The 25935-nt window shown below is 45.9% G+C and overlaps 1 protein-coding gene across 3 annotated transcripts in view; it reads right to left on the bottom strand.

Moving 5' to 3' along the window:
- Positions 1 to 1072: 1072 nt before the first annotated feature.
- Positions 1073 to 25935, bottom strand: part of NTRK3 (neurotrophic receptor tyrosine kinase 3) — a 219466-nt gene continuing 194603 nt past the window's right edge. For 2 of the 3 annotated variants that reach the window (XM_027688403.1, XM_027688405.1), the window contains 2 exons: positions 14416 to 14574; positions 1073 to 11508 (listed from right to left, as the gene is read on the bottom strand). In XM_027688403.1, coding sequence (XP_027544204.1) covers positions 11323 to 11508; positions 14416 to 14574 — 345 coding nt within the window. In that variant the 3' untranslated portion in view covers positions 1073 to 11322. The remainder of the gene's footprint in view (positions 11509 to 14415; positions 14575 to 25935) is intronic. The other variant, XM_027688402.1, reaches the window with a different exon arrangement.

The raw sequence follows: 25935 nt of genomic DNA, 5'->3' as shown, positions 1-25935 counted from the left end.
TATGCAGGTGGAACAAGCTGAGTACTGAAATGCCTGACATGTTTGTTACGTGACATATAACTGCTTCTCCATTTGGAGACTTGTCTTTTGATGCCTGCTCTTCCCTGCATGGCTCTTCATCTCTGTCTGACTCTTCAAGGCCAAGCTGGAGCAACCTGGTCAGGCAGGGGGGGCAGAACGAGGTGATCTGTAAGGTCCCTTTCAACCCAAACCATTCTATGATTCTATGATTCTGACAACTCTCCACTACACAGTAATGTGGCTTTTTCTGTGGCTTGATGTGAAAATAACTTTTAGGGGCCTGAGTGTCCTTTATATGTCCCTTGCTTGCAATTTTTCAAGAAATTTTTCTGTTTACCCTTTACCAACATTTACCCTAAATGTAATTGATGGCCAAAGCTGAATCACATGATGCTTCCAATAACATAAATACTCTGTTTCTGAAGGGCTATCAGTATAGTAGCTCTCCATTTGTCAAACTGTCCCAATGGATGAGAAGATAGGAACGTTTCACAATCCAAATTAGAGATGGAGCCTTTGTAAGTAGAACACTAGTGCAGGAAGAAGTGGGGCAGGGAATTTAATTCTGAAGGACAAATGGTCCTCTCTCTGGAACTGGAGTTATTGTTTTGTGTTCTAAACTATCCTTCCTCCATCATTTGAAAACAAGATACCAGATAATGATTTCACACTAGAAAAAAGGATGGGAGAAAAGAACGAAGGGTGAGACAGCAGTGCCCTGACCAGTGTGGGCATGATTCCTTCAAAAGTTGAATTCTTTCTTCGAAAGTAGAGTTCCTTCTTCTAAAGCGGAGTTCCTCCTCCAGCGATGCCCGAAACGCCGGGCCGGGAGAGGCGCGGGAGGTGCCGCTGTCCGCGGTGCTGATCCGCAAGGACGCGGCTACGACACGGTATAATCTCCATTTTACCGAGAGATTTTTGTATTATTAATCTTAGGAAGGGAACTTTTATCATTATTATTGTTGAGGCCTTAACGTGAACACTACTTGTATCAAATAGTCTTTGTATTAAAAAAAAAAAATAAAGGAAAAAGAAATAAAGGACACACCAGGCACTTGCTACTGAAAGGTGCTGGGCTATAAAGCTGTTGATCATCCAGCAGGATCTCTCTCTTCCTCTCCCAAATCTGCCTCTTAATTTCAGTTTTCAGGAAGGCCATAAACCAGGATTTGTTCTGTATTAGCAGGAAAAGGAGAAAAAGGAAATTAAAAGTGAGAGGAGGTTTGTAGGATACAGAGCTGCTCTTGTCCTGATGGCCAATGTTCTTGGTTGCCAGGGTGAATATTCTGATTCTTTTCTCATGAACAGCAGTGGATTTTCTTGTTTTATAAACCAACCACTGTCTTTTCTGATGTAATGTTTGTTGCTTTTTTCCTTGTAGCATTTCTCTTTCTCTCTCCTGCCGTTCTGTTCCCAACATCATAGTGACCTTCAGTCCCTCTCAGTATCTAGAGCCTTTACTGATCTTAAAGTTGTGGTTGTTCAATGCCTTCAAGGTTTAGCTTGGTGTTGCACAAGAAGGTTTAGTTACACAGGAACAACAATTCAGTCTCTTGCTGATTTCTATTGTTTCAATCTAGCTACATAAGAATGAGGCTGGACTAGAACAGGTCACAGCCGGAATCAATCCCAAACATCTCTCCAGCAATCAGAACAACCTGCTGGGAGCTGAGTAACAGCTGAATTCTTGGCGAGAGAAATTATAGACATAAAAACAAAATCAAATATACTCCTTGTGCTCATTCAACAATTCAAGGCATATTTATAGGTACTGTTGTACGGCATCTTAAATATCAGAGCTTAAAAAGAAAATGGATCTCTCCTGTTGGGAAAAATAATTTTTCTGTTCTGTCACTTTCACCATCTTTGCCCCTGGTGAAAAAGTGAAAGAAAAACACCAAATTATGCACCCATTCAGCCCCTGTCATCACTTCTTTGGGCTGTTTGGATAGCCCTGAGAGGGATCTGTGAAGATAAAGAGATCTGAAGGCCATCTCAAAGTCATTGTTCAGAACTGGAGTAGGAACAAGACAGGAATTTGGGCAGGAATCTGCTCAAAAAAAGCTGGGGATTTCTTTCTCTATGAAGCTGTCAAGGGCCTAGTATGTGAACAGATAACTTTGCAGTCTAGGTCCTAGTTGAATCCCTTCCTTAGACTGGTCCACTGTATTCTCCTTCTTCTGCACCCAAGTCTTGATGTCACTGGAAGGAAAAGCTAAAAAGAAATTTTACCACTGATGAAAATATTCCACCAGAAATATATATCCAGGGAGATATTTCCACCTTATTTTTTCACTTTTACTTTCAAGAAGACAAAATACTTGAGAATTTTTTAGATTTTAAGAGGAAGAATATTCTCCCAAAAAGCTCACAGGAACACTGAAAAATGAATCTCCATTCATTATAGAGAGGTGAGGCAGAGAGCGTACAGCCACCAAGGCCTGTGCTCTTAATGGTCTGTGAGGAAAAGCACTGAGCAGCTAATATTATTTGTCTTGGGAACTGTAGTCAGACCTTGAGTGGGAACCAAGCTAAATCAGTAAACTCGCTGTTGGTCCAGGATCAGAATGTGCTAAAACTCCTCTATCACATGCCTGAGACTTGAGTGCTGTGTAATCTCAGTGGCACAGACATCTAGGAACCTCTGTGGATAGCAGATGGCTGCTGAATGGTGAAAGCAGATGACAGATTCTGGGCAGTGCAAAACCAGAAGACCTCAAATTCTGATAACAAAAGTCAGTTCTTGAGGTTAAATCAAACCAGCCACCTGAGCAGGAGGGAGGCACTCGGCATTACACAAAGCCAACACATTAGCAGACATGGGAGGGCTCTTGTAAAAAGCTCCACCTCCCTTCCTCTCCCCAACACACATACACACAGCACTGCCACACACAGTAAAAAATATCAAGGTTATGTGTTTCCTGAAATATGGTTGGCTGAATAAATACACTTACAGAGAACTCTTTGTAAAGCAATAGCAGAATGAGTAACAGTGCATCGCTATCATGGGAAATAAAAGTAACCCAACTGCAATTCAGCCAGAATCATTCCAACCCCCAAAGGTTGGCCTCTTTTTTTTTTCTTTAATGTGTCTGACATTTTATGGCATCAATAATGCAAACAAAGAGGAAATCATATTTGCAGAACACTAATGCACGGATGTCTAAAGCGAAATACAATACTGATTACTTTTTAAATGAAGCCACCAGGTTTTGATGTGCTGTGGTGGTTAAATTGGTCCATCAAATTTCTTCCAAAGCAAATTCCAGTCCAAAGTAAGTGCTTGACCTTTTCTATAACCTTGGATAGCCTTTTCAGCTGTATTATAATTGGGGGTAATAAATGTTAGTTTGAAGGAATCTTCCTGTTGGGTCAGATTGCAGAAATGCCACAACTCCTTCTGAAGATGAAAGGAAACTACAGACATGTCCCCTCTACGCAGTCCAAAGCCTATCATGAAAAGCTGTGGGTGAGAGGATGGGTGGAATCTGAAAGAGGTTTCTAGAAGTCCTATTGAGATTTTTCCCTTAGGGTTAGCGGTGGATCTGTTCGGTACCTGACAGCCTGTCTCTTGTCTAGAACCACTTATAGATGCCTGCAGAGCAATGACAGTACTAAAATAAGTGTGAGAATAAGAAGGTGTGACAAAAACACACAAAGAAAGAAACCTACCCTTTTGCTTCAATTTTTTTTTGTTTTAGATGCTAGTGATTTTTTCACAAAGTGTATCTCAGAGATGCATCTCAATAACCACAGAGAGGATTTTCTCTACTCACATAAAAGTGAAGAAGCTGTCGTGCTCCTGCCTGGGACATTTCACTGCTCCCCCTACTCCTACACAAAAGACAAAAGGACTTGAGGTCTGGTCTATGCTTCCAACTTGTCAACAGGAGCATTCAGTTCAGGTGCCAAGAGACTTCTTTTGCAATGTCCTCTGACTTGCACTGAGTTAACTGTGTGAACTTCTTTAATTCATGCAGTTTTGGTTTGGTAAACAGTGTTGATAGTGGCCTGTGGGCGGGTGGATAGGATTGGATGCCACTATCCCACATCAGCTGGGAGTTTGTCTGCCATTTAGTCCTAGATCACATCTGATCAGAGCATTGTGTGTGGGGATTATATGTCTTGGTGTTAATCAGTGCAAGCAGCTAATTGCCACCAGTTAACTAGTGCCTTTTAATTAGGACTGTGTTGCTGGATGGATACCTGAAGGGAGCTGTTTGTCACTGGCAAAAATTTTAGCCTTGTGATGTAAACCCCTTTGGGGAATTAAAAAAAAAAATATAGGCTGGAGCTACTGTCACTTTAGCATGGTAGAAAATCAGCAGAACTGGCATGGTAGTTTCAGCAGAACTGGCCTGGATGAGGTTAGAGTCATGCTTTGCTGGGGTCAAAAATGATAGTGGCTGCTCCCCGACCCTTCCTCCTGTGCAGAAGGGTGGGACACCGTGGGCTTCAGCTGGGATTTACAGGAGATACCCCACATGCATTACAATGAGCTTTGCTGTAAAATTCACTGCACAGAGGTTAATCTAGATGTCAACACTGCCTGACAGCAGTGAAATTACTCCGGGGCAGTGCTCCTTCTGAAGTCTTAATATAACAGTCAATTCCATCCTGCCTGCAGGAAATGAAAGTTTTCTGCTTTGTGTGCGGAATCATCCGGCGCCAATTTTCTCACTGTTTGAAGTCCAAACTGTTTGTGGTCTTGGGATTCACCTCACATTAAGACTTTCACTTCATTTAAAAACTCTCCTAGTCAAGTCCTGAGAACTGCAAGGACAGGAGCTGCGCAGGGAGAAAAAGAAGAGGGCATGGGGGGAGAAATCTTATCTCACCTACCACATCGAAATCAAACACCTCCACCAGCTCTCTGTGCTCTGTAAAGGGAGTGAATGAAGAAACTCAGCTATCTGAGTATCAAGCAGCAAAGACTGGGAGGCTGGAAGCCAGCAGAGAGCGAGAGAAAACGTGCAAGAAGACATTTGGACCTCCCAGAGCTACGATTTTCTTTAGAGGTATTTCAGTCCTTCCCTGCTGGGACCTTGTCCTAAGCAGCCAGTGCTTCAGCAGTTAAACTCTCCCTCAGAACAACTGTTCCAGTTTTCAGCTGTGGGATCAGTCGCTTGTGCTGGGCAGCAGATCAGTTCCTAAGGAGGACTCCTGACAGTGTGAGGAAGCGATGGTTAGATTTTTTGTGCCTCCTTTCCCCTTGGAGAGATTGTGGGACTAGCAGAAGGGAGAAGGAACTAATGGTCATTCCTTTAGTCTGAAAACAGCTGTCAGATTGGGTCTGTGACAAACTGAAGGCATCGAGATGAAACCTACCTACCAGCTCACTTAACCCTTGAAGAAAGCTGGAATATTTTGTCCTTCCTTCTCTTTGGTCTCTTATGTCTTTCCTCAGTTCAGTTTTTCAAAGTTTCAAGCAATAGGAGTCCAATCACTTCTCTCTGGGAGCTGTTTCATGGCTCAGTGGTGTACTGGAAAGGAATAAGAGGCACAGGAGAGATGGAATGCTCCTGCATTCCTCTCAGAGCAGTGACTGACGTCTCTGCCTGTGTCATTTATGACACTGCCAGCCAGAACAGATGTTTTGAAAACACCTATTTTCTCAGGCTTGAAACTCAATATCCCTGCTTGCAAGGAGAGGGGAAAAGGGAAAAGAATTTTTAGGACTTAGCACCTACTTAAATATAAAATGGGTACTGACACAAGAGACGCATTGGTACAGAAGTGGAGAAGGTACCTTAGAGTTAAGCAAGTCTGTGCACTCCTGGAATGCAGTGCTGAGAGGGAAAATTTCTCTTTTTCTATTTTTGGTACTCATTTGGAGACGGCAGTGTTGTGACAAGGCTCCATGACCTCAACATCCATCAGAAAGCCACTGCATGTGAATGGAGAACAAGCCTTTTGGGATGTGCCAAGACAAGCCTGTGCCTGTGAGTCCCATAGCAAAGGAGCCAACCCTGTTGATGCTCAGAGCTTTCCAGCTGTCAGAGGAGCTATCACAGCATGATATCACAGCCAGGATCTCATTTATTCCCCTTGCTTATCCTCATCATTGACTTACAACCAGAGAACACCTCGAGCTGTAAAAAACACTGGGTATGAGCCATGGCTGTAGTGGTTCAGCTGAATCCTGGCCAGAACAGGAAAAGATGTAGATACTTCCTGAGGAGGGAGGAAATTATAAAGATTAAAAAAAAAAACTTCTTAAGACGACATCCTGAACACAGTATTGTCTCCATACAGAGTGGCACATGAATGCCACCTGATCAAGTGTTCAGAGCTACCTCTGGGTTTGGGGGATTGTGGTGATTCACGTCTGCATTCTTCAACCCATATGCTGAACTCAAGGAAACCTATACATTTGAGTTCTGGGAAATAAGAGCCTTTCACATGAAAGGAAACAGCTCATATAGTATTATACTTCTGTCTGTGCCCCTGAAAAAGCATAACTTTTCAGACCTTCTTTTAGTTGCGTTTTCTTGCAGGGAAAAACAAACAAATAAACAAACAAAAACAGAAAAACAAAAACCTCAGTGATTTGGTTTTCTGCCTGCATAAATGGTCCCTTGATTTTATTGGTTTCTGCCTCCTTTTTAAACCAGTATTTGCCCAGAGTTATAGCTAACTTTTCCTGGAGCTCCAGCACATTGCTATTTTCATTTGGTTTTGCTTGTACCCACTGTGCTACTTAAAATTCTACACCACACTCCCCAAATGTGTCTCGATTTCCCAACCCAAGATACTCACTTGCCTTCTAAAACCCGCCTTTCCCTTTTCTTGGCTCTTTTATTTCCCCACTTATTTTCTCACCTTGTTCCACCCGCTCCTGGGGACAAGCAAACAGCTCAAAGGTAATGATGTCTCCCAAGCAAGCAGCCTCTCTGAAGACACTCCAGAGTTTCCACATTTTTGTGTGCAGCACAGTTCCCAGAGTCACCTGTCTGTAACTCAACACCCTGCAGATCCAAGGACAGGCCTGAAATGACGCAGCTCAGACTTTTTCACCCCCAAACACGTGCACTGAGGAACATTTAAAAAGACCAGATGGGCAAGTTTTTCAGGAGACAGGATGGACTTTCAGTCTGACTGATCATTTTATGTCTTCCTTTGGCTACATTTCAGCTTTTGTCTTGCAACCTGACAGACTGGAGTAGAAGGAAAAGTAACCGCTGGAGAAGGCAAGACAGGTCACTGATGAGGCCCTGGGGCTGGAGCCACATTTACTGCCCACAGTTTGCAGCCCTTGTACACAATTTCCATCCGTACCATGCACCAAAATAGCACCTTCACCTCCAAGAAAGCATCATTACAATGACACCCTTGGGTGACTGAGTTGGTGCAATCAATTCTAATTTTTGGGGAGCAGGGCACAGCTGGGACAAGGAAGACCCCATGGTCCCTTCTCAGCTGTATTCAGACTAGTGTTCCTTCCAGCTCCCTGTCACAAGCCCCTTGAGAAAACTGCGGATGGAAGAGGCTGGGTGGTGGGAACGTCTGCTGGATGTGCTGGGAATTAGGCCTGGCTTGCCCCAGAGCTGGGTGAGACTTTTTGAGGTTCTCTGGCAGCAAGAATAGCTCTCTGCTCTTAGTAGAGGCAGGGCATTGGGAAGTGTCTCTCCTAGAAATAGAGACGAAGCATGAACTCATTTCTCTTTGACTCTAAACACTCAGATGTTGGTACTCTGTGACAGTTTCCCCCAAACTCTGCTCTTCTTCCTCCCCTCACACACACAGTGGGGCCACCCCAGAGCCCATTTTCCTACAGAGAAGATCAGCATCACCCATGCTGATGGGCAGCTCCACTTCTGGTCCAGGAAACGTGCTTCTGGAAATGAGGTCTCAGGGTGTTCACTAGGAATGCAGCACAGCTGCTTTCCCTCTTCCCATCCAAAACTATCAAGCCAAAAAGGGATGCAGCACTTTCCATCATGTCTTTGAACACAAAACCATCTCCTCCTTCCCCCTGACAAACCTCCATCCAGCACTGACAGGCCAAGGGGCCTAGAGCAGCAACAGGGCAGATGTCACACTGCAGAACAGCAGCTTATCCAGCTCTTCTGAGTAATTGTTCACAATTAACTTTGACAAAAGGACCTTTTTCCAAGGCAGTTACTGCACGTGGTGGGACTAGCAGTAAAGCAGGCAGACCATGAGCCACTTCACATCTTCTGGGGATCCATGAACTTCCCTCACAGACCAGCTATTCCTAAACATGCAGCACCAAGGCTCGGTGTCACGCTCGGCTCCTGAGCTCACCTCGCTGCTGTGACTGTATAGAGAGATGGTGAAGGGACAGGTGACTGTGCTGGGGAGCAGGGGAAGGAGGAAAGAGGGAAGGGAGGATGTAGCTGCTATGCAGAATGGTGACAAGGGACTCTCATCCACTGGGAACAGCGTGTCTGTAGGTGATTTGATAGTGTAAAAGCCTGTGACATTGGCCAAAAAAGAAATGAGAGCATGACAGCAAGAGAGAGGGGTGGATAAAATTGTGGCCTTGCGCAATCTGACGCAGTGCCTGGGAGCCACAAGAGCCAGAAGCCACTTGGAGTAAGAGACAGGCAGCCCCGGGAAAGGGTTTTCTTTTGGAGATGCTGGGCAATTAACAGCCATTGCTTGTTCTTCCCCTGTGCAGAATATCAATTCCTTTTAGCCAAAGCAGCCTGCACACAAAGGGAGCCAGGCCAGGGCAGGCAAATTTTCAACCAATCTTTTTCACTTTCAAAGTTGGACCGAAGTAGGCAGGTGAGGAAAACTGGATGTCCTCTCCCACAGGAGTGAGATCCTGCTGTCAGGCATGGCATGGTGCGCTGCTCCTGTGTGCGGACTCCGTGTGCTGGTCCACACCCTTGTCCACAACCATGCCATCACTGGTGTCCATGCTGTGCAGCTAAACTGCCTGTTTAGTGGCAGTCTGTCCAGCCTCCATTGGCACGAGTCTGTCCCACTAGCCCAGATCTCTCTAATATGCAGAGGAAGGTTATGTCCTTACTCCCACATGGTTACTGCCTCCCATTGTGTCCCACTCAAGGCTTCCACTGCTCATTACACAAGCACAGAATAAAACCTTAGCAACTATTGCCACCACAATCCTCCTTGTAGCAATATCCCCTGTCTCTGTCTAAAACCATAAGTCAGGTCATGGAAGAGCCAGGGGTGAGAGTTATAGACTGCCAGGGTTATAGACTGCCAGGAAACATGGGTAATGAGGGAAGGATGCAAAATCTTCTTTTCCAATGCAAGACATAAGCAGAGTCACCTATCTCCCCTTGCATCCTGGCCATGAATACTACTCTGGCCATGGGGAAGGAGCCAAGATCCCTTCTCTGTCTCCTTTTCCCCATCTGCATTCCCTTTCAGGAAAGTGCCACATCCAAGCAGGCTATTTTTGTGCTGGTAGTTATTGCCTTCTCAAAATTGCCTTGACAATGCCTGTGCCACCCGCTCCCTGCCTCCTGAGAGCAGCTGCCAAGCTGAGGTTCCCCCTCGTCCTCCATTAGCCACACGAAAAAAAGACCCAGAAAGGTTTTATATTCTAGGCCCAGTCTGGACAGGCAGGATGCAATGTCTGACTCAGTGTTTCCCCAGGTCCAGGGAGATGGGCAGTAGGGAGGATGCTGCTGTTTCTCCCTCACTGTCCCCACCACCCCCTGTTGCTGCCTGTCAGGCCTTTCTCCTCATTGAGATGCAAGGCTGGCCGCTGCGGCCATCCGCTGAGCCGTCTGCTCCTGAAGGCACCTTCCCCTCCTTCCCCCCTCCTCCCGGGGCTGCCTGTGGAGCTATTCTTCAGCCTCTGCATTTCACAACAGCTCAAAGGCAGATGCATCAATCCTTTCAGGGGATGGGGACGTGAGGAGAATGGCAAGGGAGCTGCAGGCAGGTGTTGGTAGGTTCCCAGCCATCTCACAAGCCCTGTCCCCCTCCCTGTCCCCCGCTGGCTTGTGCCTGAGGCTTGGACTGAGGCATGGGGCAGGAACGGGGAAGGGAAGAGGATAGGGAGGAAGAGCACTGGGATATGCTGACCCTATAGACATGCCCAGCTGGATTGCAGGCATGTTCCCAGCTGTCTGCACCCTGTAGCCTTTCCCCCCGTAAGGGGAGCAGGGATCCAACTCTGCTCGCTCAAGGTTCACACCAGGGACCAATTTGGCCCTGGTGCAGACAGCTGAGGGAGGGGGAACAACTCCATGGTTGCTAGCAACCACGAAGGGTGGGGAGGAATGAGGTTGTTCCTCCCAAAGTGACCGCCTGCACTGGATGCCCTGGGCAAACAGCACTCCTGTCTCACACACTGAAATGGGTTGGGGATGAGTCAGGACCGGGTCTCCAGGACCACCCTCTGACTCCTGTGCACAGCCACGTTGGTCCCGCTGCTCTCCCAGCACTGGCAGCAGCCGGCACAGGGCAGAGGGAGGGCTGGGCCAGGCAAACTTGCAGTCTGCGGGAGGGCAGCTGGTTCCCGGTGTGTGTTTTACCCGTAGGTGCCACAATCCTTTGACTGTGTGTTCGAAAGCCTTGAGTCTATACATTTAAGAATCAGCAAATTAGAAAAATTGTCCTGAAATGTTGGAGGGAGGGAAAAGGCAGGAAGGCAGAGAGGGACAGGGAAGGTCTGAGAGGAAGGGACGGAAGGGGTTGGTAAAAGAGAGTTCATCCAGGGGCACTGCCCTGGCTTTGCACCCATCACCTGTGGGCTGGAAAGGAGGGAGGGAGGTAAGGACGAAAAGGGAGGACTGATTTCACACATTCAGTGCATATCATACAACCAGGGCAAGGCTTTCTTCCTGGGGCTCCTACCCAGGATGGCATTGCTGCCATAGCCAGTCTAGAGCCCTGCCCAGCAGCCCGAACCATACTCACAGCAGGGTTACAATTCACTGCTTCATTGCTCGGGGGAAAGATACCTTCTCCTTTCTTTCTCTCTTTTTTTTTTTTAATTATATATATCTTTTTAAGTATTTTTTCTCCCTTTTTTGTTTCTTTTTTTTTTTTATAGTCTTACAATTTTCTGTAACAGCAGCTTCTTTCTGTATTGGTGTGGAAGTTATATATATAGAGATATCTATAAATATATATAAGCCAAACTGCCTTACAGGTTGTTGTTCTCTGGGATTTTTGTTGGTTTGCTTTTTGTTTTGCTTTTTTTGTTTTTTTTTCAGTGTTGTATGTGTAGCAGGCACTTGAGTTTATATGAAGATGTTTGCTTGGGAGCTGAGGGGCAAAGGACTTGGGAGGGGGAGAGGGAAGGAAGGATGGCAGGAAGGAGCAGGGACTTCCAACAAGTGGCCACTGCTAGCCAAGGATGTCCAGGTAGATTGGTGTGGCCTTGCCCAGAGCATGAAGGATCTTGTAGATCTCCTTGATGTTGAGCCGTTGCTGAGGTTCTCTCTGCCAGCAGCCCAACATGATGTCGTAAACCTCCTTGGGGCAGACTCGAGGCCTTTCCAAAACTCGGCCTTGGGTAATGCACTCAATTACCTAAAAAAAAAAGAAAAAAAATAGACATTGAACACCATCTGGGCAGTTTCTGGAGCATCTCCTGTCCCAGCTACTGCTTGGTTGATGTGGTACCATTTAGTGAACGGGAGCACTGAGAAGCCAAGAGGTCTGCAGATCCTCAATGTTCACCTGTTTGTGTGTTGTTAATTACAATTTTGCAGTGAAAAGTTTGTCTCCAGCTGGAGTTTTTCAGATCTCAAAAACCTTCCCCATTTGACACCTACCTACCTCAATGCGCTCTCCAAACAGGAGTTCACATACAAATGAAATGGAATTTTAACTTATGATGTCAGTTTTTCCTGCTAAATGAAGAAGGAAAAAAGTCTTAAAATCCCCAAAGTAAAGTAATATTTTGCACAGCTGAAATTATATTTTTCTTGCCTGAAAACCAAGAGTCCTTTCCATTGCAAAGCCCAGGAGAGTTTTACAAGGAAGAATTCAGAGCATCTTTTCCTACATACTTCTCCAAGGGCAGCTTTGCCTCATTTTGACACAGAAAAGCAACTAAAAGAATAAAATTTCATATCAAATGGCATCTGTGATGGAGAAAAAAATCTGCAGTACTATCACTCTGTTTTGGGTCAGGCCAGTGCTGCTAATGAGAAAAATGTGAGCTCTTGGATAACATCGAAGTCTCTCTAGAAGGATGCCATTGGAAAGAACTCCCCTAAGTATTTGTTTCTGTTTTGTTTACAGGATGCATGCAAAGGGAAGGGATGATTTGTCAGAGAGCTGCTATTACCGTCTGGCCTCCTTGGTTGGGGTTGATGAGTCCCAGCATTGAAGTCTGCAAGTGACCTGCCACACTCTGCAGATAAACACCAATCCCAAGCAGTGTGTTGAGGGAAGCCACCCAGCAAGGGGTGTGTGGAATTTATCATTTATGAACAGTAATGGTCCCTCCACAGAGCTCAAGGGATACTTATCTCTTTGCTGTTTGCATATAAATACAGAAGGGAAAGATTAGGAGCTGCTGAAAGGAAGCAAGGAAGACACAGCATGCAGAGAAGCCTGCATTGCCACAGAGCTGCTGGCTGAGGACTTGTGGGAGGAAGTGAGTTATGGTTTCTGACCAGACATCCTGGACATGCACAGGAGCCCTGTGGTGGGCTCTGTCTCTCCAGGGCAAAGGAAAGGTACAGACAGAAGTTAATGGGCTGGCTGAGTTGTGCCCTGCCTTGTTCCTCTGCTCAGGTGGGGTCTCTTCCAGCCTTGAAAAAAACTGCTGAAAATGTCCTGGGGATATGAGGCCACGCAGATGGCACAGGAGGGAGTGGGCACCCCAGCCTTGCTAACGCCGGCACCCAGCAGCAGCAATGCTCGGCCAGCTTGGTACCTGCTCATGGTCCAGTCCCGGCAGTTGGGACCTTGGCACAGGCTCATTAATCTGCCCCTCCGTGGGGCTCTGCCACTGCAGTTGGACTGCTACAGAGACTTGCTCTGATGCCACACCATCCAGGAGCTGGTGGAGGTGCCAGTCCTCTGCAGCCACACAGGCTCTGCCCATCTCTCCACAAATGGTGAAAAACAAGCCAGATGAGAGCTAATGTGGCTCCCTCCCACCAGGATACTCTGGGTGGGAGCCCTCAGCAATCAGAAAGAAGTGGATACAGCAATAGGAAAGGGAAGGGTGACATTTTCTCCCAGGGATGGTAACAAAACAATACAGCCACATCTGTGCAGATGTTCACCAGCCCTCCTCTCAAGATTAAGGCTGGTTATTCTCAGTTCTACTGCCCTGCAGAGGAAACTGAGGCAGAAGGCACGGGCACAGAGGAGCTGTCACATTCCAGCGTGCCTACCACCCATGTACGAGCTACATGTGCTCATTTGTGTGTTTGTATTTACTCTCACAGGGAAATGCAAGAGCAGCTCATTAAATAGCGTGACAAATAACTTCTGTCGCTGTCGATTCCATTGTTTGTGTCTCTAAAATGTTTGCGTGTGCTACTTTGGGATATACAGTCAGGCCCCATTGAGCACACGAATGGGCAAGTATTAGAGCTGTAAAGCAACACCTTGGATTTGCCATCTCTGCAACTCACTTAATTAAGGGATCTGTATCCAGAAAGCAGAAAATGCACATTTCTCATTACAAAAGGTGAAATTTCTGAAATCCATTAGATACACAGTAGGATAAAAATGTGCAAGGTTCCCACACACTGCTATGTCAATGCATCTTTTTCCTCTTCTATAATACCCCCTGCTATTCTGAGCAAAAATCTTCCAACGCATTTCTGCTGATGTGCCTCAAACCTCAGCGCTGACACCCCGCTAATCCCAGCCAGCCTTCCCTCAACGTTTTTACAGTGCATCCCCATACTACTGGGCTGCAACTTTTGCTAGTCAAAGAAATAAGAAGGACAAACCAGCTCCTTGGGTTTCACCCTCGATGAACTGGGGCAAACCATGTAAGAGATATCCTGATGGCCAAAAGCCCCATGCAAATGTGCAATATGCAATATAACAATTAGCCTTAAAACAATTTCTCACAAACTGGAGACTGCAGTAAGAGCCTCATATACAAAAGGAGAAAGCAGAGGAAATTCAGGGCATGACAGTAACTTAGATCCCAGAAGTAATCTGGGTATCCCCAGTTCTGGCAGCACCCTGAGAGTTTATCAGATACGACAGAGGTATGTCAGCAACTTAGAAGGGAGAGGCTGAGGATGGGCCAGTATACGGCTTTTGCAGAGCCCTTTGATTCCTGCACGCCTCAGTTTTCCCTGAGCTCTTAAATGGAGATAATGACACTTATCCTATGTCATCACCATGGGAGTGCCAAAGAGGGGACCACTCACGTACAAACTGCTTTGCAAACAACCTGGAAAGGAGAGATGGCAAAAAAGTAGAGTTTTCAGCTGAGGTGTCTCAGCACTGTTGTACCTCTGTATTTGAGAGCTGGAACCAGGGCTGCTTCCCATACGTGAAGATCTCCCAGAGGATCACCCCGAAGCTCCAGACATCACTCTCTGTTGTGAACTTCCTGTACATGATGCTCTCTGGAGGCATCCAGCGGATAGGCAGCATGGTGTGTCCTCCAACCTGAGTGAGGGCAAAGGCACACAGAAATCTGAGTGGTGGGAGTCCTGAGGAAGGGGTCAGCCCTGACATGATGTGAACCAAATCAGGACCTGAGCTGTTCCAAAAAGCTGGGCTGGCTACTGCCTCCCCATCCACTCATGGGTTTACCCACCAATCCCACCTGGTTAACACAACAGATAGGGAGTGAAAGGTATCAAGATAAATGACGTCTTCTCCACCCAAAACGGCCTTGTAAAGAAGTCAAATGCAAAATGCCAAGAACATACTCCAGCCCTACAGTCTGGTGAACCCAGGCACACAGGAAGAAACAGTGTCCAGCAAAGCATTGCAGGGCCTCAGTGCTCCAAGGCACCCACCAGAAATACAGAGTGAGGTCTGTCCCTCTTCAGAAAGGTTCTCTAAAACCCTTGCACAGCCATCTGTGCATCACCTAATTGCATGAAAGGTTTTGTGCTCATAAAACTGTGCTACAGGCCTTTTCAAAGAGTGCTTTGAATATGTAAATGACTGAAGGACCCCACTGCAAAAAGGCAGTCTGTTGGTAAAAACAGGCTCTAACAGGCAGAGATATGCCCAGCGTTTAATGGAGGAGGGAAATACAGCCCCTTTGGAGAGTTTGGAAATGGAAGAGCCCACGGGTGTATAAAAAGTGGGGTATGCCAAGCCAGGGAAGGGCACTTTCCCAGGTAAGGCTCAACCCTTCTTTATGGCACATGAATTCAGCAGAGGTACAGGAGGCTTGCAGGACACATGCAAACAGTTCTAGAGCAGATGGATTTACCTGCGGATTCACTAGAGATTCCTAAACAAGCGTCTCTGAGCAGGATAAGTTTTTCTCTGTTCTGTCCTTCTGCTAAGAAGATCCATCTGTGGGAAAACAGCTAATTGCTACAACCAGCTGGTGCTGGAAGCAGCAGGGCTGCAGGTCTCCAGCACTCATTTCTGCTGAGGGTAAAGTGTTCGAGGTCTTAGTGGAGATGAGAAAAAGCGCTTTCGTGGTGCTGCTTGGAAGGCTGCTTGTCTCATTACAGACACCAAAAAAGCAAGTGCTAATAACTTTGTAGCACTGCAGCTGAATCAAACAGGCAGAAATCTCTCTGGTCCCATGAAGGGTGAGGGAAGAAGGTATCTGCTGTCCAGGATTCCAGCATATGTGTGGCTATTCGAAATAATGAGACTTGTGCTCACTCAGATGAAAACATTTCTTGTACAAACAAGAGCTCTCCTGTGAGCTGCCAGTTTTTCCACAGGTTTCTTTGACTGATTAAAGCAGAACTAGTGTGGGGAAGGGTCAGTACAGAGATACTGCAGGGTTTGGAAGCAAGGGGGAGGTGTGTTGGAATAGGGTGTGAAAGTGGTAGGATGCTCAGCTGGCTTTCTGCACAGAGGGGTTCAGACTTCTCTGGGGTTTGACAGAATTTAGACTCAGGTTTGCAATGTTGTACTCAGAGGGTTGCAGACCAACCTTCTTCCTTACTCTGAAAAAGACCCTCCTCAAAAAAGAGAAGGAGTTCGAAAAGTCTCAGGAAGATCTTTCTTCCTAAGTGCAGATGCATGAAGATAAAAAGCTCATTGCAGCTCTACACCTCCTATTTTAGAGATGGCTGGGCTGGCGTGTTCTCAGCTTGCTGCTCTGAACTCCCAAGAATGTTCTGAAGTAATGGAAATGGAAATATGCTTTTCTTTGTTTGTTCCTTTGAAACCCTGGCTGCAATTTCAGCTCTTTCCTGCATTCCCAGCTTTTACAAGTTGCTTTCCCTTCTTGTGAAGGGCTCTGAGGAAACATTACCAGCAGAACAGGACATACATCAAACCTGATTGTGGCAAAAACTGTTTTGTGCTAATGCTTATTTTATTCTTCTTTAAGTAGCGCTAACTCCTCAGTTTTCCAGCAATCTCAAGATGATTTACGTATTGCAAACCATTTGCAATATCCTGAACCTTGCAGGATCATTTGTGATTACAGGTAGCACAAAGCAGTGAGCACAGTTAGCTCCCTTTTGAACAGGTTCAGAATGTATGAAACAGGTCCTCAGCTTACACAGTGTTGCAGCAGCACTGCTCAAATGGGAGGGCTCTGATTTACACCACCTGAGGATCTGGCCCTGAAAACATTGCAGAGAAGCCAGTAGTCCCATCTCAGTTCTAGTAAGCCAAAATAAAGTTAAGGTCTTTGGTCTGCTATAGACCACATCCTGGTGAAGAACTGCCAACAAGGTGACACAGACAGTCAACAGTTTTCCCAAGGATGTGATGACACAACCTTGGCATAGCTCATATAGTGGAGTCTAGGGACTGCCAAAGCATTCCTCCCAACCATGTGTGTCACGTGAGACAGCTTTTACTAAAAATTGATCTGGTAATAATTAATAATTAAATTAATTTGGGAAAAAAAACCTAAACAAGCAAGCAACGTCCAGAAATGTGTGGATCCCAAAACATGGCCCAACTATGCTCAGTGATAAGATGTTCCTTGCAGAGGTATCCTTTGCATCTCAAAGAGGGAGCCACATTTTTGAGAGCAAATGTTAAGCCTTGCGGTTACTAGCTATAAGCAGAACAGGCATCAATTAAACTCTACTATAAAACCACTCCAATGTCTAGCCTAGCACATAAGGCTGACTATTACATTTTAAAGAATCACCTTTGCCTATCCTTTACTGCTTCCCTTGCAAACTGATTAGGATTAAAATTCCCATTTCACAGATGAGAAAGCAGATGCAGGAAGGCAGGGAAAGGCCCTGCTCTGAAGCTGTGTAGTGAGTGAATGCCAAGTCAAGTCTTCCCGGTCTGCAGTCAGCCATACCCTGTTATTTGCTGATGTAGCAAAATGATTTAGAGTTGAGCATAGAGGGATTGTGCTACTGATGCCACAGGAAGCTGAGTGTGTCCAAGGTGACAGAAATCCTTTGCATAACATGTAGTGGCTGTGAGCTGTGTTTTGCCACTGTAGACTTGCACGTGATTCCCACAGCTACATAACTGTTTTACAGGACCAGCCATTGCCAGAAGCATAAAAACAAAATGATGCTATTAAATCAGGTTGAAAAAAAAGGATGCTCTTTTTTTATTTTGCAAAGCCAGTTTATAAGGCATGTCCTTGGCTTTGGAAAGAATAATTACCGTGTCTTCAGGGAGAAGGTGAAAGTTTGTTTTAGTCAAACCTCTGCTTTCTCAGAGCTGGGCCTGGCAGGTTTCAGAAATTAGTGACCATGGAGAACTGGTGTTTGTTAGGGGCATGCTACTTCTGAGACTTCTCCAAAACAGCTACGTCATCTTCTCACCCCATCTTCTCTTTTTCTCTGTGATCCAGGGATGGGGGAGCCCACCCATCACATCGGCTCATCCTCTAAAGACCCTTAAGGGTAAAATGTTCTGAAACAGTGGCATTGCAACATCTTCCCTAGAGACACTCCGCAGCCTGGAAGAGGGTTTTGCTTGAAAGCAAATAAGACAAGTAAATCCTCTTCTGTTCCTCTCTTAAAATCCTATGATGCTGCCAAGCTGCCCTTTCTCCCTGTTATCTCAATGCTTCATAGACCTGCAGACTGGCCTCTTTATCCCATTGCCATGGTTGTCTAGCTTTGCTTGACATTTTTAGCTCTCTAACTTTCTCTCCCTAGATCAACTCTCCATGCCCACATTGACACGCTATTCCCACTGCTTTGCTCTTTCTGTTCACAGTGCTATCCTGGTAATAAATAGAGCAATCAGTGCACATCCTCTGAGCAACCAAAGTTTTCTTCTTCTCTCTCCATTGCAAGATCACATTATCACCTACTCGTTTCCACCCCTTTCCGACGGATGCTCCCAAGTGCATGACCTGGGCTACAGCCACATGTTTCTGATACTCCAGGGCATCTGGCCTCTGCTCTGAAGCCTCATTACATACCCAAGCCCATAGTCTTGCAAGACAGCCAGTCACTCCCTCTGAGCAGCTTAATGCTGTATTAGACATGAACCTCAGGGAGCTGGGGGAGGTTCATGAAAGGCCAGTGTTAATGGCCATTAGGGAGAGAGATAATTACTTAATGCTAGTACAGCACTTTGAGGATGTAAAGCTATATAAGTGCTATGTACAAGTAGTATTATAAGGCTTGAGGTTTGTCTGCTACCAAGGAAAGCTGGTGTCTGGGGGGGAAAATTCTCCTTGTCCTAGCTTTCTGAATGACATCCAGCTGATTAGGAAAGGAAAAGATGACATGTTATCCCCAGTGAGTTTGACAGTACAGCAGCAGGTAGTAGAGCAGCAGTGTTCAGAGAAGACTGTGCAATTTATCCACAGTTTAAGCCACTAACAGAGATACAGCGGAAATCAAAACCAGAGTAGGGCTGAAAAAACCTCATGAGAACTTAGGACTGGTGGAAATACAGCTACTAACATATTAAAGGCAGCCTTTGGTGGGAAGACACGTTTTCCCCCTCCCAACTCTTATACTAGGGGCAGGGCTGTAGCCCAAAATAGCATTTAGAGGGGAACTACTGAGCCATTCACTCCATGCCCACAGCTGAAAGTTCCTTCACTGATCTCAGCTAAAACCAGATTTGGTCTTTGGCATACTCTTAGGCTGTGTTTTATTTTTCTTTTTGTGCAGTTTTTTTCCCAATGTTGAAATAAAATTAAAAAAAAAATCAGTGCTTTTGTTTTCCTTGGTCATTTGACATTTCCTTTCCAAGGTCATTTGACACCTTTCTTCCTGTTCCTGGCATACTTGATGGAGGCTCTGCTCCTGCTCCTGCCTTGGAAAGGCCACAACAACCACTGTAGGTGGATTTGTATGGCAAAACATTATTTGAACTTCCCATTTATGTGCAGGAAGTGAAGACATTTGAGCTTGTACAGAATCATGTAGCAGTAGTGGAGACCTTGGCACCCTTCCTCTCCAGGAAAATCCACTCAACATCCAATCCACTCAACCTAGTGATAAGACACACAATTCTCTGATTGCCATCTCCATTCCTGCTGCTGTAGGTAGGGATGACCTGGGATCTTCTTTAATTGCAGACCTGGCTGCCATCCCAGGCTGGGCTGCACCAGAACATATGTCCTTTAGACCTCAGCACTAGGAGCTGGATGATCCCTGGAATATACTCAGCTCTGAGCCTTCCCCCAGCAGCCAGATGTATGTTCCCATCAGGACACGCTGATTCCTGCTGTGGGCAGGATGTGCTGTAATTCAGCACTTCTGGACAGCCTTGTATGAATAAGAGCCACAGGTGGCTGGGTCACCTCAGAGGACGCAAGGGCAAAAAAAAAAAGCAATGAAAGCAAGAAGCAGGAAAAGCTCCTCTGTTTGGCTAAGTTGAGCTCTTAGAGAAGAACAAACAACAAACAAAACTGCTGTAGATCATGCTTTTGTGAGTCAATGCTTGTCAGTTCAGGCTGGGGCACAAGAAGGTGGCTTCTCAGGGGTGATGTGAAGGGCAGCACATGCTCATGGCTGGGGATCCAGGAGGAAACACTCCTTCCCTGCCTTCAGCCTGGATCCAGCAGCACTGAGAAATGTTTCCCTATCAGATGTGCCAGTATTTTGCCTCTCTGAGTCCTGACAGATTCCTGTGCACCTTTGGCAAAGCAGAGGGATCAACTCTGACATGCCAGACAGAGCTGAGCTTTGCTGACTCTTAGCTGTCCAGCACTTCCTAGTTTTAACTGTCACCTTACTAGGCTCTTAAGTACCCAAGTAGTTTAGATCAGAGGCAGCTGAATTTAACTGCAAGTTGTGACTGGATATGATTCCCAAGTGCTTTATCTGTAATTTCCTTTCAGCCTATCCAGAAAGAATGGTGCTTGCTATATCTGAGACTGCACCATTGCCAGAATTATTCTGGCCTCCAAAAATCCCCAAGGTGTTCTCCTGTCTGAAAGGCATCATGCTTTATGGCCATACCAGCCCCAGGGTGAGCCTCTTCTGAGTGATTCAAAAGCCATCATAGCCCTGTCCTTGCCTTCACCTCTCGTGCCTTTGCAGTCGCTGCTGTCATAGCCAGTGCTGAACATGAGCTTAAACACAGTCAGCAAACAACAAAAAGCTTCCATCAAACTTTTCAACTTATCTGAAAACAAGTTGTGTCCTCACCATGCCTCACTCTGTGGGAATGGTAGACATGATCTTCTCCCAATTCTCACTGGCTACACCAACCATCTCCTCCATTGCAGTGGCAGTGCCACAGCATAAGGCTGGCTGCATCCCAGCATGCCAGTGACTGAAGGCATCTCACAGCAATTTCCAAGGGATTTTGGAGACTTACAGAATGAATGAAGCAACCTGGAGCTGTTTCTCCTACTTGCATGGAGCTGCGCCGGGTGTCCCAGCCTTGCCCAAAGGAGGGGAGATGCTGGTTTCCTGCTGGCAGAAGGGAGTGGGTTTGATTTGCCCAGAGAGAGAATGGGGAAAGGAACTAAACGTTCCTGCCATGAGGTGATGTAAGGACCTACGTGGACTTGCTCAGGAACAAGAAAGACTGACCGGGAAGTGTTAATGTGAAACTGAGAAAGGGGTGAGAGCTTCCTGCTGTCAGTAGGACTGTTTGGCAAGGGGCTGTTTGTTCCCCCTGGATGCACATACTGTGTTTAAACATGATTCTAAAAATAAAGCCTGCCATTGACATTGTTTTTCCTTACTTCATTTAACAATCTAGTTGCTTTATTACCTGTAATTCTGAATCACGTTGAATCAAGCAGTGTAATTTGCAAGCAGGGACAGTGGCCTTCCCCCCCTCTCTGCTCCACTGAGCCCCTTTTAATCCCACGGTTTTCAGCATTCCTAATGAGCCATTAACAAGCTGACAATTACTTATGCAAATGAGGGGGCAGACGTGGAGGGGTGGCTGTAGCTAGAGGTAAATTCTGCTGTCTCAAAATGGTCTGAGATAAATCACTATTGCTCTAAGAGCTGCCTGTGCCCAAGAGTCTTCTCAGTTATATTATCTACTACCTAAAAATGCCAGAGGTAATGCAGAGGATGGTTAAGAAAAGGGAAACAGAGGAGTAATCACACATACATTTTTAATTATATTTGCCAATAATCTGTTTGGTGTACACCTTACCACAACTCACCCTTCGCCTCTTCTTCCCAAAACTCAAAGCAGCTGCACCCACTGCTTGGGAACAGCTGCACAACCAGCCTGCAGAGAAATGGCCAGTTTCATGTGCTCATCTAAGTAAAAACTCCAGAAGCCATGATCTCCAACACCAGGACATAAACTGTGAGAAACCCCATCCATGCCTCATTCAGCTGGGAGGATGTGGGAGCAGAGCAGCTGTAGTTTGCAAAGCACCTAGCAAAGAGATCAGGAAGGCCACCACCAGCTCCTAGTAGGTCCTAAGCTCGTCTTAAAGGTTCCTCCTAGAGCCTTCCTAGCTGAAGAAGAGGTGACCAGCCTCCTGATCCCCTGGATCCACTGAAAGATTCTTGTGGCCCAGAATAACAAGACCCCACAGGAGGATATCAGACAGAGGAGGAAAGTTGTAGCACTGGGGAAGGATTCTCTGGTGGGTTTGCCCAGTTGGCACTGGGGAGGTGCGCAGGGGGTGCATGCAGATGGTGGCCTTTGCAGTCTTCTGCATCACAGCCACAACATGGGCACACATCTGGGCTGATCAAAAGCAGCCTTTCTCCTGGTCACTGCCCAGATAACAGCAGAGGCTGGGAATGCCATTAAATCTATTCAAACTACAGCCTTCAGGCAGTTTGTCAGGTACCTTATAAATTTACCAATTTGTCTCCACCAGGCTGGAGACCCTTGCACCACAGCACACTTTTTTAGGACAGGCCTGCTCAGAGAGGTGCAATACCCATGAGACAGCACAGCTCTTGGCTGGTTCCAGATTCAAAGGCGATCTGAAGTGTGCAAAGATTGCTCTTGCCAACAGAAACTGTCCATGACTGATCTGCATTATCATTTTGCTGGTATTACTACAAGAAATGTTTAACAGCTCAAAAGCTAATCAGATAGAAGCTAAGTTAAACCATCATGTGCAAGAAATGTGTCCATTAGGATTCCGTTCTTTTGGAGATGCGGGGAATGAAAATCAACTCAGTTTCTGGCTTTGGAAAATAAGGAAAAGATTTGCCCAACAAATCTTAACCTAGTGATATAAAGGCAAAGTCTCAAAATGGCCTGAGAAATGCAGCTTAGGAAATAGGAGCAATAACTTGCATGTGTGATGACTCCATGCTAAAATGCTTTCAGATGGGTATTTCATAATCTCCCTTTCCATCATGTCTCTCTCTCTGTCCTGACAGTGACTCCCCTCTGGGTAACCAACAACGCTCCATCTTCAACTGCAGCCAGAGCCATTCCTGACTGAGGACTACACAAGATCTAGATAAGGCTCCATTACTTAACTGCTGGATATTGGATAATCAGTTCAACTCCCTTGGCATTAATCATAATAATATTCAAAATTCATTAGGCTAGATTGTTTGGAAATCTATTTCTTGTTAATGTCAAATTCACTGAGCATCGGCCTGGCAGCATACAGACAGAAAACTAATACAAGGCAGGGTATGGATCTCCCTATGGAACAGTTCTTTTCTTTACGTGTAGCTGGACAGTGATGTGGCAGCGCCTGCCTGGTTCGTCATTTGTGAATCTTGTTAAGAGCAGTGGAACACCCTGAGCACACCATGCTGCCCGTTTGGTGATCAAGGGAAGCTACAGAAATATATAGCTGGATATATAGTATATAGTTTATCATATTTACAACATTTACTGTGGAGTTTTTAAGGGGGAATATTATATGTTCTGATTTGCACCCACAAATCTTAATAGCTTTTGTATCTAAAACCTGGATAAGCAACCCAGAGAATTCTATGTACAATCATAGCACGGAGGTACAAAAATTGACAGTATAATAAAAATTAAAATCTGTTCTTTGCTTTCCTGAAAACTTACAGTACTTTAGATTAAAGGATGGGGCCTTAGTGTTTTACTAAGATGAAAATCTTTCAGGAATAAAATAACCAGATCATTCCTTCTAGCCAGTTTCATGTAGACCAATTGAGGATTCTTCCAAACAGTGCACTTCCTAATGGTCTGTTTGGCCTGTTTAAGCATTTTGGGCGTTGATGCTTTCCTTCAGAGTTTTCACCCTCTAGTTGAACAGTGGTTTCTCAGCAGGGAAACATCACTGAAATACAGACCAACATCAGAAGACACATAGGCTTTCTCTCCTAATGAAGGCAGTGCAGGCACAGATGGCATCTCAGAGAAACACACTGCAAGCCGTGTTAAAATAAAGAGCTCATCATTGGAGGCTGCAGTGTCACACCTACTAATGATGTGATTAAACTCATCAGTGCCGGTGGGAAAGCTGTGCCAGCTCTGGCACTGCTGAATGCAGAGCTGCATTTCATGGCAGAGGCAAATCCCAGTCTGCACAACCCCCGCCCCCATGAGTCAGACCACTGTAGAGACACACTGGAGATAACGATGTTCATGGCTGAACTTCCTCAGACCTAAACTCGGGGAGGTTGCCATTGATATGTTCTTCACATGACTGACTCAAGCATCCCTGTCCAAAGCTGGTGTAGCAAGGAGAGGAGAGGCTGCAGATGGTGACAGTAGCCCAAGAGGGCCAGGCACAGGAGAAGACAGTGACAGCACCCATCTGATCACTGCTGTCATGGGGGAGCAGCAGCAGCACTGGGAACAGAAAGAACTAAAACCAGCGATAGCCAAAATGGTCACACGTGCAGATGGTGAGGGTGGGTTTTGGCTGCAGGATTCTGCTGGAAAACAAGCTAAATTTGAATTTTTGAAGGAATCAAGCTCTGCATCCTCTTCTTCTCTATTTTTCCAGCTGAGACTTTCTGTGCATTGAAGTTCCCTCCATTCTTTATCAAGTTTCCCGGATGCCCTTGAGTAGGACAGAGCTGCTGCAGTCCCACGCATTTTAACCACTGTGTTAAAATTCTTCCTCCCTACTTTATTTAGCCAGAAGCATAAATAAATAAGCAAACCCACAAACACAAGAACCCGGTTTCCAGATGCCATTAGAGCCCTCGAGCACTAAGTGGCCATCACAGATATCACTAGTTGCCTTCTGGTCCCCTTCCTGCAGCCATCCAGACACTCCATCCCAGTGAGCCCCGCTGGGACCACTGCACAAACCCAGCACCCGCTAGGACCCATCTGACTAGTTTTGCCCTAATACAGGACTGCTTCTAGATGGTCAGCTCTCCAAAACAGGGAAGTTTTCCTAGAGGAGTCTCTAGCCACCAGCTCTCCATTAGGGTTAGCCACAAGCGAAAGGACGGAAGGAGAAAGTGAGTCTAAAAACCCGCTAATGTTCTGCAGTGTCGGATAGAATGAATGACCCCTGCAGACACATGCTGAGCAGACAGGACGGTCCTCAATTATGTCATTGCTGGAGCATTTACTTCAAGGATAAACGTGACTACAAATGCTGGGCTTAAAGCCTTGGCTGCTTTTGCTGCCTTTGGATAAGCCGCTCTAGTCCAGGAGCGTTAGGTGTGTGTGTGCAGCATGCACCAGCAATGACACGCATGTCTGCCTATGGAAACACTTTACAGCCCAAAGAGTAGAGCTGAAAAAAAACCCCTATTAAATTTCATTCTTCCCTCTTTCCTTTGTGAGAGCAGGCCCTAAAGGATTTGCTAAGGTATTGATGGGTGCCAATCCATATATCCCAGTGAACAACCCACAGCCTCCCTCAGGAAATCACAAGCAAATCTTGCCTACACGATGGAAATTTCTTGCTTGCCACACTGATTTTCCCCACTCTCATCCTCACTGCATTATCCCTATGCTAACTTTTATATACTTCTCTCAACATTTTCTAACCTTCAAGCTCACTACTTTGTAAATATTTGCAATCAGGTAGCACATCTCCCCACTCTGATCATTCTTTAGACAAAGTATTTACATACAGTTCTTTCTGTCCTCAGTAATCAATGGTTTTACATTGTCTTTGTTTCTGCCACACCTCTACAGAGGTTGTTGGACTGAGTCAGGGACATGTGACTGTGTCAAAAAAGAGTATTTAAAATAATGATTGCTGTAGAGGCACACGCTTCACTCTTTGGCTTGGGTCCTTTACATGGAGGGCTTCAGAACATCATTTGTTTCACTGGCACACTGAAAACCACATTTTCTAGGGAGCTGCCACCCCACAAGAGACTGTGCTTGGTTCGAAGAGGACATGGTTTATAAAGACAAAATGCAACGTGGCCTGGGGCAGGCACAATCTCACTTTACAGCGCTACTTGCTGTATATTGATCAGAACAGGCTCGGTGCTTTATTAGCCACACGAGAGGTGCAATGAGCTGCCACTGGAATTTGTGCTTGATAATCAAAGGCATTTGTCATTCTTCCAAACGCTCTGTGAGTAG

The sequence above is a fragment of the Neopelma chrysocephalum genome, unplaced genomic scaffold, assembly GCF_003984885.1.
Source record: "Neopelma chrysocephalum unplaced genomic scaffold, ASM398488v2 Primary Assembly neopelma1_75, whole genome shotgun sequence".
Taxonomy (NCBI): domain Eukaryota; kingdom Metazoa; phylum Chordata; class Aves; order Passeriformes; family Pipridae; genus Neopelma; species Neopelma chrysocephalum.
Note: the sequence above shows the minus strand (reverse complement) of the source record. Positions and strands in the feature narration are given on the sequence as shown.